Source organism: Struthio camelus, chromosome 13 (assembly GCF_040807025.1).
Source record: "Struthio camelus isolate bStrCam1 chromosome 13, bStrCam1.hap1, whole genome shotgun sequence".
NCBI classification, from domain to species: Eukaryota; Metazoa; Chordata; class Aves; order Struthioniformes; family Struthionidae; genus Struthio; species Struthio camelus.
In genome coordinates this window covers 19,480,400-19,493,984 of record NC_090954.1, presented here as the reverse complement: position 1 = coordinate 19,493,984, position 13,585 = coordinate 19,480,400, and the positions used below count along the sequence as shown (strand labels likewise).

The following is a 13,585-nucleotide window of genomic DNA, read 5'->3' as shown; positions in this document are numbered from 1 at the left end:
TTTTAGAAACTTGCTGACAGTAACTGCTGTAAAGCTGAGATTTAGCCAAAACGTCTGCTAAATATTTAGTTTCAACCCTTTCACTTCTACAATATGAAATATTTTAAGATGCAAAAATCAAAGTTTTCCATGTACTCAATATCAAATATCCAGAAAGTCACACTGTAAGAAGCTGATGCTGATAAAAATTGGAAGTTTACTCCAGAGAATATTTTCTCTTTTACCCTTTTGGCTTATTCTGGAACAAAAAGAAACTTCAAAGAGGTGCAGTCTGCTGCCATGCAAAGCCAAAGTCTCTAATCAGGTCTTTTGTGGTGGGATTTCCTGGCTTCGCGTGGATCTGCTGCACTTGGGCAGCACGTTACAACCGTACCCGCAGGCAGGGAGCACAGAGGCACGTTGTATGCTAATGCAATACACTATATAACGCGCTATATAATGCACTTTTCTTCACCCATCTTCTTTCTACCAAACCCCCGTCCCGGGTCTGACTACGGCATCCCAGGCAGGCAGTGTACACGTGCGAGAAGCAATCACGTAGCTTATTTTAATTTAATCGGTACTATCCACTCGTGAAAGCGAGCTGAATTTATCGGGAAGCAAGCAGGAAACAAAGCAACAGGCAAGGGAAGAGCAAGCAAGACACAGAAGCCGGAGACCTTCTGGCTGAAAGATCCAAAAAAAACCAGTCAGAAGTTGGGAAGTCCCTATCCATGGCCACTGAGCAAACCACACTGCCAGGCCCGCTCTCGCCCTGGGCGTTGAGGATGCAGGGGGAAGCAACAGGGCGTCGGGAGCCTCCCTGCTGCCTGCCCCACTGAGAAGGTCCCCAGCAGCATCCGAGCCCCCATCAGCACCTTGCTGAAATCAAAACGTTTCACCCAATGTGCCGCGTTCCGAGGAAAAAATAACCGTCGTCGCAATTCTTCCAAGTCGTTTCTGACTGAGCGCTTACATTAAACAGTTTAGATATGGAATGCTATTTTATATGCCCTTTACAAAGAAAATCCCATGGAAACCTCTGTCAAACCCTCAGCTTTCAGTGCAGCCAGCTCATCACATAGACGACCTGCAGAACGGACCGGAGCCAACGAGGATCAGAAAAGACAAGTGCGAGGAAACGAGACGGTAGCGCAGTTTATTGGCTCTCGGGCACGGCCAAGATGAACCTAACCAGCCGTTCCTCCCGTTCGTTAAGTGCCTGCATGTGCGGGGCCCTAAGTGCCTGCATTTTCGGGGCCTCCACGTGCGGGGAAGGGATGCTGGGCTTGGTCTGCCGGGTAAACGGGCAGGAAATCGAGAGCTTCCCCCTTTACTAACAAAACACTCGGGACACGTGGCGGTGGGGTCCAAGCCTGGAGGTCACCCACATTCACTTCCAGCAGTGGCTGGTTGTCGTGAAGCAAGAGAAGGACAACGTTCAAAGCTCCTCTTTCTGCCACAATTATCCCACAATTTCCTGGGATAAAGGCAAGCCTGGCACACCTCCCTGATGGATCGCAAAGGCTGCTGTGAGTAAAGCTGCTGCAAACAGCTTCCAAAAAGTTATTCTGTAACGGGAAGTACTAGCCAAAGTAAGCATCAAGGCAGCTGCCCTTCTTTGCGCAGCTGCAGGTCTCGGGTTCAATGGTGCTGACTCCCTGAAGTGCTACAAAACCAATTTTTCCCCTTTTCAGCAGGAAGAACCAGATTGTTCTTACGCAGGGAAGTGAGAAAGCCCATCCACGGCTAGAAGTCCTAGGAGCTACTTCAGAGTCAGATATTCTTATCAAGACTGACTAGTCAAGCGATGTTTAATGGTTCCCTGGTGAGTAAACCACTTCAAAATAGAGCTGCTGAGGCACAAAAGCTAGCGATGGCTTGGGACAATAGAACATTTCTAAGCAAGTTTTCCTTCAAAACAACTGGAAAATCTAGAAGTTAGTTGCTATAAAAAAAGCATGCGTATTCAATTGACATTTTATGCAACGCGAATTTATGTTACTTGCTCTCGCAAAATAAAACAACTATCCCAGACCCTTCTTGATAATTTAGATTTCGGTGACTTTGGACCAAAATACCGGTTACTCACATTCGACAGGCTCAGAGCCCCAGTCAAGGGTGGCGACCTGCAGTGGTGCTGCTCCCTACCTTTATGAGCAGGAGAACAAGCAGAGCCAATAGCTCTAAGTAAGGCCAGCAAGATTCTGTTATCGAAAAAGAGAAAGACTTGAGCTGCATTTCACTTCCACAAAGGGGGCGGAGGAGAAAAAACGAGAGCAAACACAGCTACTCCCTTATCCCTGGATTCTCCTCTTCTACTGGACTTGAGCTTGCCCACAACTGGGAGGGGAAACATCCTCGCTGCACGGCGTGCACTGAGAACAGGGAGAGGAGTCAAAGCACAAACACCACTCTGCTTTAGCAGTCCGCGAATCTGAATATTACCCTGGCAAATGGGGAGAAGGTTGAGTCTAGCCACACAAATTTGGTCATGATTTGCTGCAGACTCTGAAAACATGAAAAATTCTATTTTGCAGCCAGTCCGAAACAGAGCTGTACCTCTGTGGTGCGTCACCTGCAGGGCTGGCCCTCTGTCTTTCCGTGTTTTCTCCCCCTAACTCATTTACTGTTTTATTGCTCATGTTTGCTGGAGGATATACAAGCAACTAGAAACTCGCAAGTCCATCTAAATCTTGTATCTAGAGATAAGGGCTAACTTACTAACAGAGGGCCAAATGCTTGCCCTCGTTGGTGTTTAGTGCTTACTGAGCTCTCAATGTTTATTACTGCTCCCAATACCCCCGCAAACACTGTGATATACACAAACTCTTAAATCTTTAGGGCTTTTACAGCAGCAGTTACCCCCAACTTGGGGTTAGGTTGAGGTTGGAAGGCACCTCCGGAGATGGTCTACTCCACACCCTCCACTCCAAGAGGGGGCAGCTAGAGTAGGCTGCCCAGGACCATGTCCAGTTGAGTTTTGAATATCTCCAGGAATGGAGACACCACAACCTGTCGGGGCGACCCGTTTGACCACTGTCACCGGGGGGGGGGGGAGTGTAAACAGAATTTCATTTCCATTTCCACTCTTCCTAAAGCAGTCCAGGAGGCCACTGGCCTTCTTTGCCATCTTTGCATTGCTGGCTCTCAGTGAACTCGTTGTCCACCAGGACCCCAACCAGGGCCTCAGCAATGCTGTCCAGCTTTGCTGATCTAAGGATGCAAGAGAAGCAAACTTCATAGAAAGAGGTATTATCTGTTATTAGACCAAGTTTCAAAGCCAGAAAACGCAGAAAAGAAGAATCCCAATAGTGAATGAAATTAAAATGCCATCAACTCAGGAGTTCAGAGGAAATAATTTCCAAGGAAACGTGCTGGTAACCCGTGGAACGCTGCCCAAGACACTGCTGAAGCAACAGCACAAGCTTCACAAACTATCCAGAGCCACGCCAATGAGCAGGGAAAGCTTCTGCGGCTTTTCTGAGGGGAATGCAAATCTAAGAAGTAGAAATCCTTATCCTGCGAGACAGGCTAGTGGCTGATAACCTGCCTAGACAAAAGGCCCAGTTCTGTTGCATTAGGCTTTCACACTCAAGCCAAAAGCACCACCTTCTCCTGTACGAATCCACAACATCGTCCTCTCTCAAAGGAAAGGTCTTGCACTTGATAGACTGCTAGCCTCGCCTTTAAGGCAATTTCTGTGCTACTACTGCCTTTACTGGTTCAGGCCCTCCACTTTCATTACAGCAAGGAACTAAATCTGTTATTCTTAAGCAACACTATGACTATCACTGCCATTTGCCACTGGAATAACCGAACTAGCCACCACGCAGCGCTCTGCCTGCCCCGGCCCGGGCCCGTGAACTGGGAGGGAGCGAGGAGTCGCACAAGCGGAGCCTCTCTGTGCAGCAGCCAGCTGGGGAAAGCACGTGCCAGCTTACCCCACGCTGTTAGGAGCCGCCATGCTACGGAGCTGCTGATAGTAACCGTTTTCAAAAGACTTTTCACCGTTGACAAGGCCTGTTTGTTCTGCCTGTTCTTAATACACGTACACGTTTTTTGCTTCTACATTATTACTTAAGATACATATGTGAGCTGCTTCGCTAGCAAAGGCTGTTCAAATTATCTTCAAACCATTTGGACGAGCATACATTTACCAAGATTACAGTGTATTTGCATAGGTGCAGATTTAGTCCTGTTACGACTATTTCATTAAGCCCTTGTTTTAGCAGTAGCATTTAGCTCCTACATAAATCCCCAGTTATTCAGATAAACACATAGGTAAGGACACATATGTCATAAAGACAGACGCAGTGATGCTGATCAGAGCAGTTGCACCTTGGCATCATTAGCAAGGTGGCCCGTGGCAAAGGCGGCGAACCATCCCCCGGGGATGCATTAGCAAACGCGCAGCGAGTACGGAGGGAAGCGATTCTCCCCCCTCTGTTTAGTGCTTGTGCGATCGCATCAGTTTGGGGCTCCCCAGTACAAGACAGGCATGGGCATACTGAAGCATGATGGTCCAGCTGAGGCCACCAGGATGGTGGGGGAGTGCAGCACAAGACATGCGAGCAGGTGCTCAGGGAAATGGGTTTATTCAGCCTTAAGAAAAGGCTTGGGGTGATCTTAGTCTTGTCTTCAACTACCTGCAGAGAAGACAGAGCCAGACTCTTCTCAGAGGTGCACAGTGATAGAATAAGAAACAAAAGCTCAAGCTACTACTAGGGAAATTCCAGGTAAGTATTACGACAAAATTTTCCCCCTGAGGGTGATCAAACACCAGAACAGGGCACAGAGAGACTGTAGAACCTGCATCTTTGGAAATTACTCAGAGCTCGGCTGGCCAAGGCCGTGAGCAACATCATCTAGTGGGACCTGCTTTAAGTAGGAGGTTAGCCTGAGACCTCCAGAGGTCCCTTCCAATCTGATTGATTCTTTGATTCCTTGTGGTCTTCAGAGATCTAGCGTTGCTGGAAAAGCCAGCATATGAGTTCACTCTGATCATGTTTTAATCAGAATTGCCAATCTAGATAGGGGAAGGGTTTGCTCTTCCTCAAGAGGATCTTCTAAAGAAGACAGTGTTAAGGGGTCCATCCTGTTAAGAGCTACAGTGAAACTAATAGGGTAGTGGCAATCAACCTCTACGAATTATCTGGTCCCGAGACAAGGAACAATTTGAGATTGCATTCAAAACCAGGACATATTAAGGTTTCCACTGTTGAAGAGCTGAAGAATTCACAGTCAGCGTAAAACACACCAAGTAGTCCACAGGCAGACGTGGCAAACATGCCTCTGCCACTCCTATTTGGTGACCTAGGGGATCCTCTGGATACCGGTCTAGACGAACATCTGCAAGTGGCTGAAGTTGCCCAAAACTGGCAGTGCTGGTGTTCTTCCTGGCAGATAAATAATACGAAAAGGAATGAAATTCTATCCTGGCTTTGAAAACATCCAAGAAAATCAAAGGAATTTCTTCCCACTTGCTCTCTCCAGCTGATTGCCCTACTAATCAGCAACAATACATGGATAACACATTACAGGCAACAGGAGATAACTCTGGGAACACAAGTTCTGATAAATATAGCTGAACAACCACTGCCAGCAGGCATCAGCAAAATTGAATTCCACTGTAAATGTTAAAATGTGTGACCAGATGCTGGATTTTTACCGCTTGTAAACTCCAACAATAAGCAATTTCTTCCATCCACTCAAGAGTAGAGCCAATCACAGGACAACTAAGTAGTAGGAAACAGATACATCCAGCCAAAACTTATCTACATTTAGTGTAAATCAGATACAGCTGTCAGCTTTCTGGCAGGTGGATAAGACACTCTTTGGTGCCACGGCAGTCGACATGCCTACCACACCATGCTTGGTGCTTCTGTACCTTGCAACGTCTAAGCGCCTGGCTCTCCAGGCTTCACAACTTACTCAGTGCCTAGACAGCTATATAGTCGTGGTTGCAGTATAAATAACGCAAAAAGGTGAGCTATAAACCATGCATACATCTTTTAATGTAAAATCTTACCCTACTGGGTTATCGATTCAGGAACAGATATCAGGAACAGAAAAATTTACACTTGCTCAAGACTTACTATGATCAAATCCTTTGCATAGCCCTTCCCCGTTTCTCTTTAGAATGATTACTTGATGTTTGATTTTTCCTAAGACGTTTTTTGCTTTTAAAACTGCTAGAAAATCCATACCAACTTTCCATTCAAAAGCATTTAAATGAGCTGAGCTACAGATCCAGGGGAAAGGGAGACCTACTCTAGAAATACTGAGAGATTGTTAAATATAGAGCTCCTGGCAAAGAATGTTTTCCAGTAGCAGAAAGACTTGTCAAAGTTACGGGGCCTTTTCTGTTGTTGTTTTTTTTAAAAAAAAATACACATCATGTATCTTGTGGTCATGTCCCCGACAGTGCTTTCAACTTTCTGCTCAGCAGCACCCTGGCATTTCTGAATTAACCCTGAAAAAAATGGAGCATAGCTCAAGCAAATACTACACAAAACAGACTTCCTGAAAAAACAGCATTTTGCAGCCAAAATGTATGAATTTAAGGATTAAAAATCCTTGGGATTGCTGCTTGCTTTCTCGGTTTTTTGAGAGTTTCTCCTCCTCCCCTTCTTTATGAAAGCACCGTAACAATTTTTTCCTCTTGATAAGCTCTATAAAACATACATCACTAGTGCTGCATGCTCGGTGCTGGATTACTGAATGTACGTTGCCTCTTAGGATACTTTCTGAGAAAGAAGCCACAAGGCATTTGGAAGAATATGCTGTATATCTACATTTGACTCCCTCCACAATGGATTTACAAAGCATGGGATTTGGGAATAAACAGGTTCTGCATATGGAGCCATCGAGTTTCTCCTGCTCGTACATGCCTGTACGAAGGATTACAAGCTTTCACATGGCTTTCACCCCCAAAGCCCCTCCACAGCGATTGCCTCATGCCCACACATTTCCTCCACCACCTTGCCTACCACTCTCCTCTGTAAATTACACCTCATATAAACATCGATGGGGTACTTGCAAGTGCCACATGCTCATTTTCTCCTCCCTGCCTAATACAATTTTTTTTTCTCCCAGCAAACATACAGAAGGGACAGGAAAAGCAAAATAGGAGATCTTACCTTTTGATGGTCGTCTTTGTTTCGTTTGTAGAGAAGAGAACGTACCCATTACAGCACCCATTGCAAAAGCTACTTGCGAGTTTTTGGGGGAGGATTTATTTTGGCTTTTTTGTTGTTGTTGTCTTTGATTCTTCTCGCACCCCCCCACCCCCCCACCACCAGTGAGCAAATCTATTTGAAATGCCCACTAGAACAAAACAAAAAAAGAGGAAGTCAAGAGAAGAAAGAAAAGAAGAAAGGAGGAGGGAAAAAGCAAAGCACTGCAGCTCGGCGTTCAGCAAGCGTTAAGCTTTGAGGGTTTTTTTTTTTTTTTTTTTAAGTCAACACACATGCACTGACTCACAGCCGGCTGCACTGTTATTATTCAAAACAGCTCCCCATCAAAATTTAAATGCTAGGTAGATTCCCTCAGACCAGAGCTGGCAGCAGATGCATCAAAATATTTACTGGAGCAGAGCCACAGAAACACACAGGCTAATTCTTCCTCTCGTTCCCTTATGGCTCCAACCAGCAGCCTGTAGGTCTACGGGGAGAGCATCAGTGCCGCTCTCCCAGCGCATACTAAAGCGGAGTTGTGTAGACGTGGCGAGGGGCGAGGGGGGTTTGGGCTCAGCACCAATTCTGAATGAATGAAAACCTTCTGATAGCCAACTAGCCGTCAAAGCCACAGCTGCCTGGACTGCATGCGCCTGCTAATTAGGAGTCTCGCAAAAAGGTAGGAGACGGCATTCGCTGAAATTCTTCGCAAGCATAAAAGTCGGGGATGAAAAGAATAAGTGCAGCCGGGAAAACAAGATAGAAAAATTTCACCATTATGCTTTTCTCTGCATGCTTTCTCGCCCACCAGAAGCACGTGCAAGACGCCTGATAATAACTTATTTCTCTGCAGAGTATGTATGTGCACATCCCTTTTTGGATATTAAAACAGTAAATTGCTGAAATGAAATTCTGCAAGTGTCAGATCGCTCCGAGGAGGTAGGACAGCTCCCTGTATTTTATTCAGTACTTTGATATTTCAAAAAAATCAGCCGTATCCCTTGTGCTCTCTTTTCAGAACGTGGGCAATACAAAGCGCTCGGCCACAGAAAGGGTTAAACAGAATGAGATAGCTGTCAGAAGCAGAATTAATTTGCTCTTTGCACATGGTGACTTAGATCAAGGCAGCATCTGTGCAAATACTCCATTTGTTTGAAGAAATTCATTCCTACACCAGAGACCAAAGCACCTTGTCTCAACAGGTTTCCTCAGCTTTTCTTGAACTTTGGAGTAAAGATTTCATCAACTACACATCCCAGAGCCTCAGAAAAACAGAAGTCCCAAATCACCCTTTTCCCCCCAAAGATAAAGCCGTCCATCAGCTCCTGCCCGCGCAGCACCAACGACGCTTCCTCTGTGCGCACACATGTATTCGCAACCCTTGTGTCTACCAGCAAACAGCTTTCAAGCAGTTTCTAGTTGCAAAACCATATGGCATTGAGCAAAATGCTTTTTTTTTTTTCTTGTTTTACAACTTAAAATAGAGCAATTGGACTTTTTGGGAGGGATGTTAGCAGTAGGATAACGTTTAGATGCCAAAGTGCTGAAGAGACACGTATCTCTTTCTAGGCACGTGCAGAGCGCTCAGGACTTGGGGACACATTGCTGCCTCTGCTAGCGTGGGGGAAGCGTGGCTGGTGTGCGGAGGCACGGGCGCACCCCACATCCCTCTGGCACGCTGCCCCGGAGCCAGACCCGTCCCTCGTTGGACAGGCTGCTGCCCTGATCCGGATGGGCAGCATCTACCTTTGTGTTTCCACCCCGCGAATCTCTACGAGGCACTGAAAAGTGGTGTGAGATTAAGGTCTTTTTGTTTACATATTTCTGTTACCTGTTTTATGACTATTTGATTTGGGTTTACACCTTAAAATACTGCATAGGCTACAGCAAGCAAACACAAGCTACCGCTCTCAGTATTTCTGCATACAGCAAAGGCGTCGGGAGGCTCCGCGGCCTCACGCCAGCGCTCCGTGATCGCCCCCAGCACCCTGCGGAGGGAAGGGGGGAGCCCGGCCACCCCCCGAAGCTGCAGGGTCAGGCATGAAGAGAACCCACCTGGGAAGAGTAGAGGAGCATAGCCCACGGACAGGACAGACACACTCAGCGGCACAACGGATGCTGTTAGGAAATTGTGTGACCAAAGTTAAAAAACAAACAAACAAACAAGTATTGGTGGCAGTCAAGTCAGCGGAAAACAAAGTATTCATTTGCTACCACCAGGAGCAACAGTTGCCACCGGGATGCTCTGCTCCCCTCAACCCTCTCCTGTCGGGCACGATGTCTCCAAGACATAGAAACCAAATGAAAGCCTTCTCCATCAGGGTAAATCTGTCGCTAGCAGAAGTCAATGAGCAACAGCTCCGGTCAAATCACCCACTCACAAAACCACGTCACTTGACTCTAAGCCATGCACTAGGAAAAAACCGTTATACATGTAGAAGCTCTAAAGTCAACGATCACAAAGAACTAAATTGATTAGAAAGATATAAAAAACCAAACAGAAATTAACTGGCTTGAGAATGTTCCCTGACATCCCTTGGATCCTGGCCATGACAAAACAATTTGGACTGGGAGTGACAGCTTAGCTTACCCATATGGCGAGATACCTAGATAAAAGTAAGTTAGGGAGATAAAGTTGCAACCCTGATGCCACGCTGTTACCTACTTGAAATAACATGGTAAATGCAGGCGGAGGGCAAGCGTGAATATTCAGTTTTCTTTGAGACTTTGAAGAGAAAAGATTCTTCTTGGCTAGAAACCGATACTGAAAGAACTCTGTGAAATCTTAGGGATAAATGATTACATGCATTTTTTTGTTGTCATGACTAGAGCGTGCAAGAACGAGGACAAGAGGAAGGACCATACCTGTGCCTGGGCAAACGGGTACGGAATCCCAGCTTACTAGTTCAAAAACAGCCTAAAATCAGGATCTCTGAGGAACACAAGCATCTTAAATACTAATGAAATAGTATATTTGATACAGCAGGCAGAAAATTTCTTCCCGAGAGGGTAGCATCCAAATATATCAGCCTAAAAGATAATACCTTGCTGGAGATGGAAAAAATCACAGAATGGCTGAGGTCGGAAGGGAACTCTGGAGATCATCTAGTCCAACCCCCCTGCTCAGGCAGGGTCCTCTAGAGCACATTGCTCAGGATCACATCCTGGCTTTTGAATATCTCCAGGGAAAGAGACTCCACTACCTCTCTGGGCAACCTGCTCCAAGTGCTCTGTCACCCTCACCGTAAGAAAGCTTTTCCTCATGTTTAGATAGACCTTCCTGTGTTTCAGTTTGTGCCCATTGCCTCTTGTCCTGTCACGGGGCACCACGGAGAAGAGTCTGGCCCCATCCTCTTGACACCTTCCCTTCAGATACTTGTACACATTGATCAGATTCACCCTCTGCCTTCTCTTCTCCAAGCTGAACAGGCCCAGCTCTCGCAGCCTTTCTTCATAGGAGAGATGCTCCATCCCTTCATCATCTTTGTAGCCCTTTCCTGGAGCTCCATGTCTCTCTCGTACTGGGCAGCCCAGAAGTGGACACGGTACTCTAGGTGAGGCCTCACCAGGGCTGGGTAGAGGGGAAGGATTACCTCCATCAACCTACTGGCAAATACTCTTCCATATGCAGCCCCAGGATACCGTTGGCCTTCTTGGCCACAAGGCCACATTCCTTGCTCATGGTCAACTTGTCCACACCAGCACTCCCAGGTCCCTCTCTGCAGAGCTGCTTTCCAGCAGGCCAGCCCCCAGCCTGTACTGGTGCCTGGGGTTATTCCTCCCCAGGTGCAGGACCCTGCACTTGCCCTGGTTGAACTTGATCAATTCCTCTCAGCCCATCTCTCCAGGATGTCGAGGTGCCTCCGAATGGCAGCACTGCCTTCTGGGGTATCAGCCACTCCTCCCAGTTTTGCATGAGGGTGCACTGCCCCTTCATCAAGGTCACTGATGAGTAAGTAAGTTGGACGATATCGGACCCAGAAATGCTGATAGTCACCTCTACATCAGTTGTTGAATGTTTTGCACAGCATTTTCATTAGAGATAAGATGAAGATCGAGCTTTGACTGGGATGGTGAAACTCACAGTTCTAGCTGCATGGGTATCTATGTTAACATCCAGGCTAAGAGCTGCTGTCATAGGATCAAAAGTACTTTGGGGAGCGAAGACAATATATTGCACTGAATGTGACTGCAGTCATGCTAATTTATTTACAGCGCTCTGATTCATAAGCAGGGCTCCAGATCTCCGCAGCCGCTCGCTTTTCATCATGGGGTTAAGCCCAGGCTACATGTGTTTTGGCCCCTCACAGCGCGATTCACGCAAGCTGTCAAGCATTTGTTTGCACAGCTGAAAATATGTATCGTTTAATGCCTGAGCCATGCTGCAAGCCACCTGCGTTTCCAGCAGAAGTTACTGGCCAGGTGACTTTCATGCATATAGTCCCTATCCCTTCCTGCCAGGCACTGCTGCAAACAGAAGAGTCCCGCCGTGGGGAAAGAGCCCATGAGCATTTCACCGAGCAAGAGGATACCCGCAAGGCACGCATGGACAGGGGCGGGAACGGCGGGGACACAACAGCATGCAAAAGCTGATCTAAGTTTGCCCCTACTCCAACAAAGGTCTCTGTATTTATGGAACCTCGCACTCAAGCCTGGGTGCTAATCACCCAGGCTAAAACTGCATGGTAGGCATATTCCCAAAGGTCATTACTCATCTATCACAACTGTCTGCCAGCAAACAAACCTCATGCTACCATTTTACCGTTACTATATATATATATCTCATACTTTATAATAATAATAAATTCTGTCTACTGACTAACAAATTCATGACTTAATACTATTCTTTCCAATCCTTTAATACCAATCCTTTCTCTGATTTCAGTACACCTCAACTCTGTTTTATTGCTTTTAGTATGTAGTCTCTGAGACTTCCAAACATCAGAGCAAAGTCAACAGACGGACACTGGCAGCAAAGTCGTTGCTAGTTTGTTGGATGTAGCCAGAAGGCTTGGTTACAATAAGCGGTTTGTTACTTTTAATAAATGCAAATATACTATTTTCAGTTGGGGAGTCAAATCAACAGCTAGCTGATAGTGGTACGCTGTGGAAAATTGCTCCGGGCAAAGTCAAAGGAATTAAGTCAAAAGTCACACCTCTGCTCCCCATTGCAGCATCAGATCCTTTTCCCGCTAAAGATAAGTGGTGCTATCTGGAGCAAGACTGCTTGTGTCATACCTATTATGAACTACAATTTCCTGGTACTTTGGCTGGTATCTATAGGGAAGGGGAGGGCGGCGCTTTTCATCCTGCAGAATTTTAGACCTTGGCCAAGAGAAAACAGCCCTCCCTCAGCACGACATCTAGGGAGGTAACCTCTGCGTTATCAGCCATCTCCTATAAGCCGAAGATGGCCACTTCAACCTTCAGAGCCCTAAAGAGCCAAGGAATGCCTCAGAAATATCCAGTGTTTAAGAACAATGGCGTTAGGGAAATTCATTCTAAATTATTTTCTGTCCCCAAAGGACAGAAATGAGTATTTACATAATAGGAACACAAATAAAACCTGAAAGCTGTCCCAGCTATGGCAAGGCCTTGTCATTCACTCTGTATCAGCGTGGAGGGATTCCAGGTGGGCTCTACACTTCAGAAAAGCCTAAATAAAGATGGGAGTGACTAACTCCTTTTTCCCTGCTGGGTATTTTAGGCATAAGAGCCAAGCAGCATCGACCAGATTTTTTTCCATTTGTGTTAGATTAAAGGACTTTCACTTTTCATATTCCAGGAATTGTTTCAGGGAAACACTTCACTTTTAACCGATAAGGAGCGCTTCGCTTTAAAGCAGAGACGACGTTCTCTGTTCATCTGGACAGCTACCGTTTTTCTTTAGTCCTAGAAGTGAATAGAAGTCCTACCGACAGGCAGCTGGGAGCACACCAGTAGTAGACGGTGAAGCGGGGAGTCACGTTAGCATGGTTGCGGAGATGGCAGGAACGCGGCTTTCGGTTGCGTCTGCTGAACTGTATCTCGGCCAGATGTTCATAATTAGGACCCGTCAACACTAGTCCAACTACCACTCAGTGCTCTGGCACAACACCGGCCTCCAGTCACCGCAGCAATCCGGGTCCCCCCAGCAGCACAGATGCAGTTGCTCCTGCTATCGGCTGGCTGTGGACTCCCTCACGAGGGACAGCAGCCACGGGGAAGACCGGGAGACAGGAGTTTTGCATCGGCTGCGCAGACACTGCTATGGCAGAGCCTCTTGCAGAGGCTGCCAATGAGCCACGAGGGCTGTTCACAGGCTTCTGCCCTCTCTTCCAGCTCTTTCTGATTTTCAAAACAGCTCGTGAGGCACAGAGAATCGGCTCTCTGGAAAAATCAAAAGCAAGAAGGAAAATGTTCCTTTTTCTAAGAGAATGAAACGAGAG

The 13,585-nt window shown here is 46.6% G+C and overlaps 1 protein-coding gene across 5 annotated transcripts in view; it reads right to left on the bottom strand.

Moving 5' to 3' along the window:
- The window catches only part of KCNIP1 (potassium voltage-gated channel interacting protein 1), a 454,273-nt gene that overhangs the window by 280,156 nt on the left and 160,532 nt on the right, over positions 1-13,585 (bottom strand). The window contains exon 1 of one of the 5 annotated variants that reach the window (XM_009690238.2): positions 7,122-11,912. The exons of 3 other annotated variants lie outside the window; for them this stretch is intronic. In XM_009690238.2, the coding sequence (XP_009688533.1) occupies positions 7,122-7,182 (61 nt within the window). In that variant the 5' untranslated portion in view covers positions 7,183-11,912. Of the gene's footprint in view, positions 1-7,121; positions 11,913-13,585 lie in introns of those variants that run through there. One more of the 5 variants, XM_009690239.2, reaches the window with a different exon arrangement.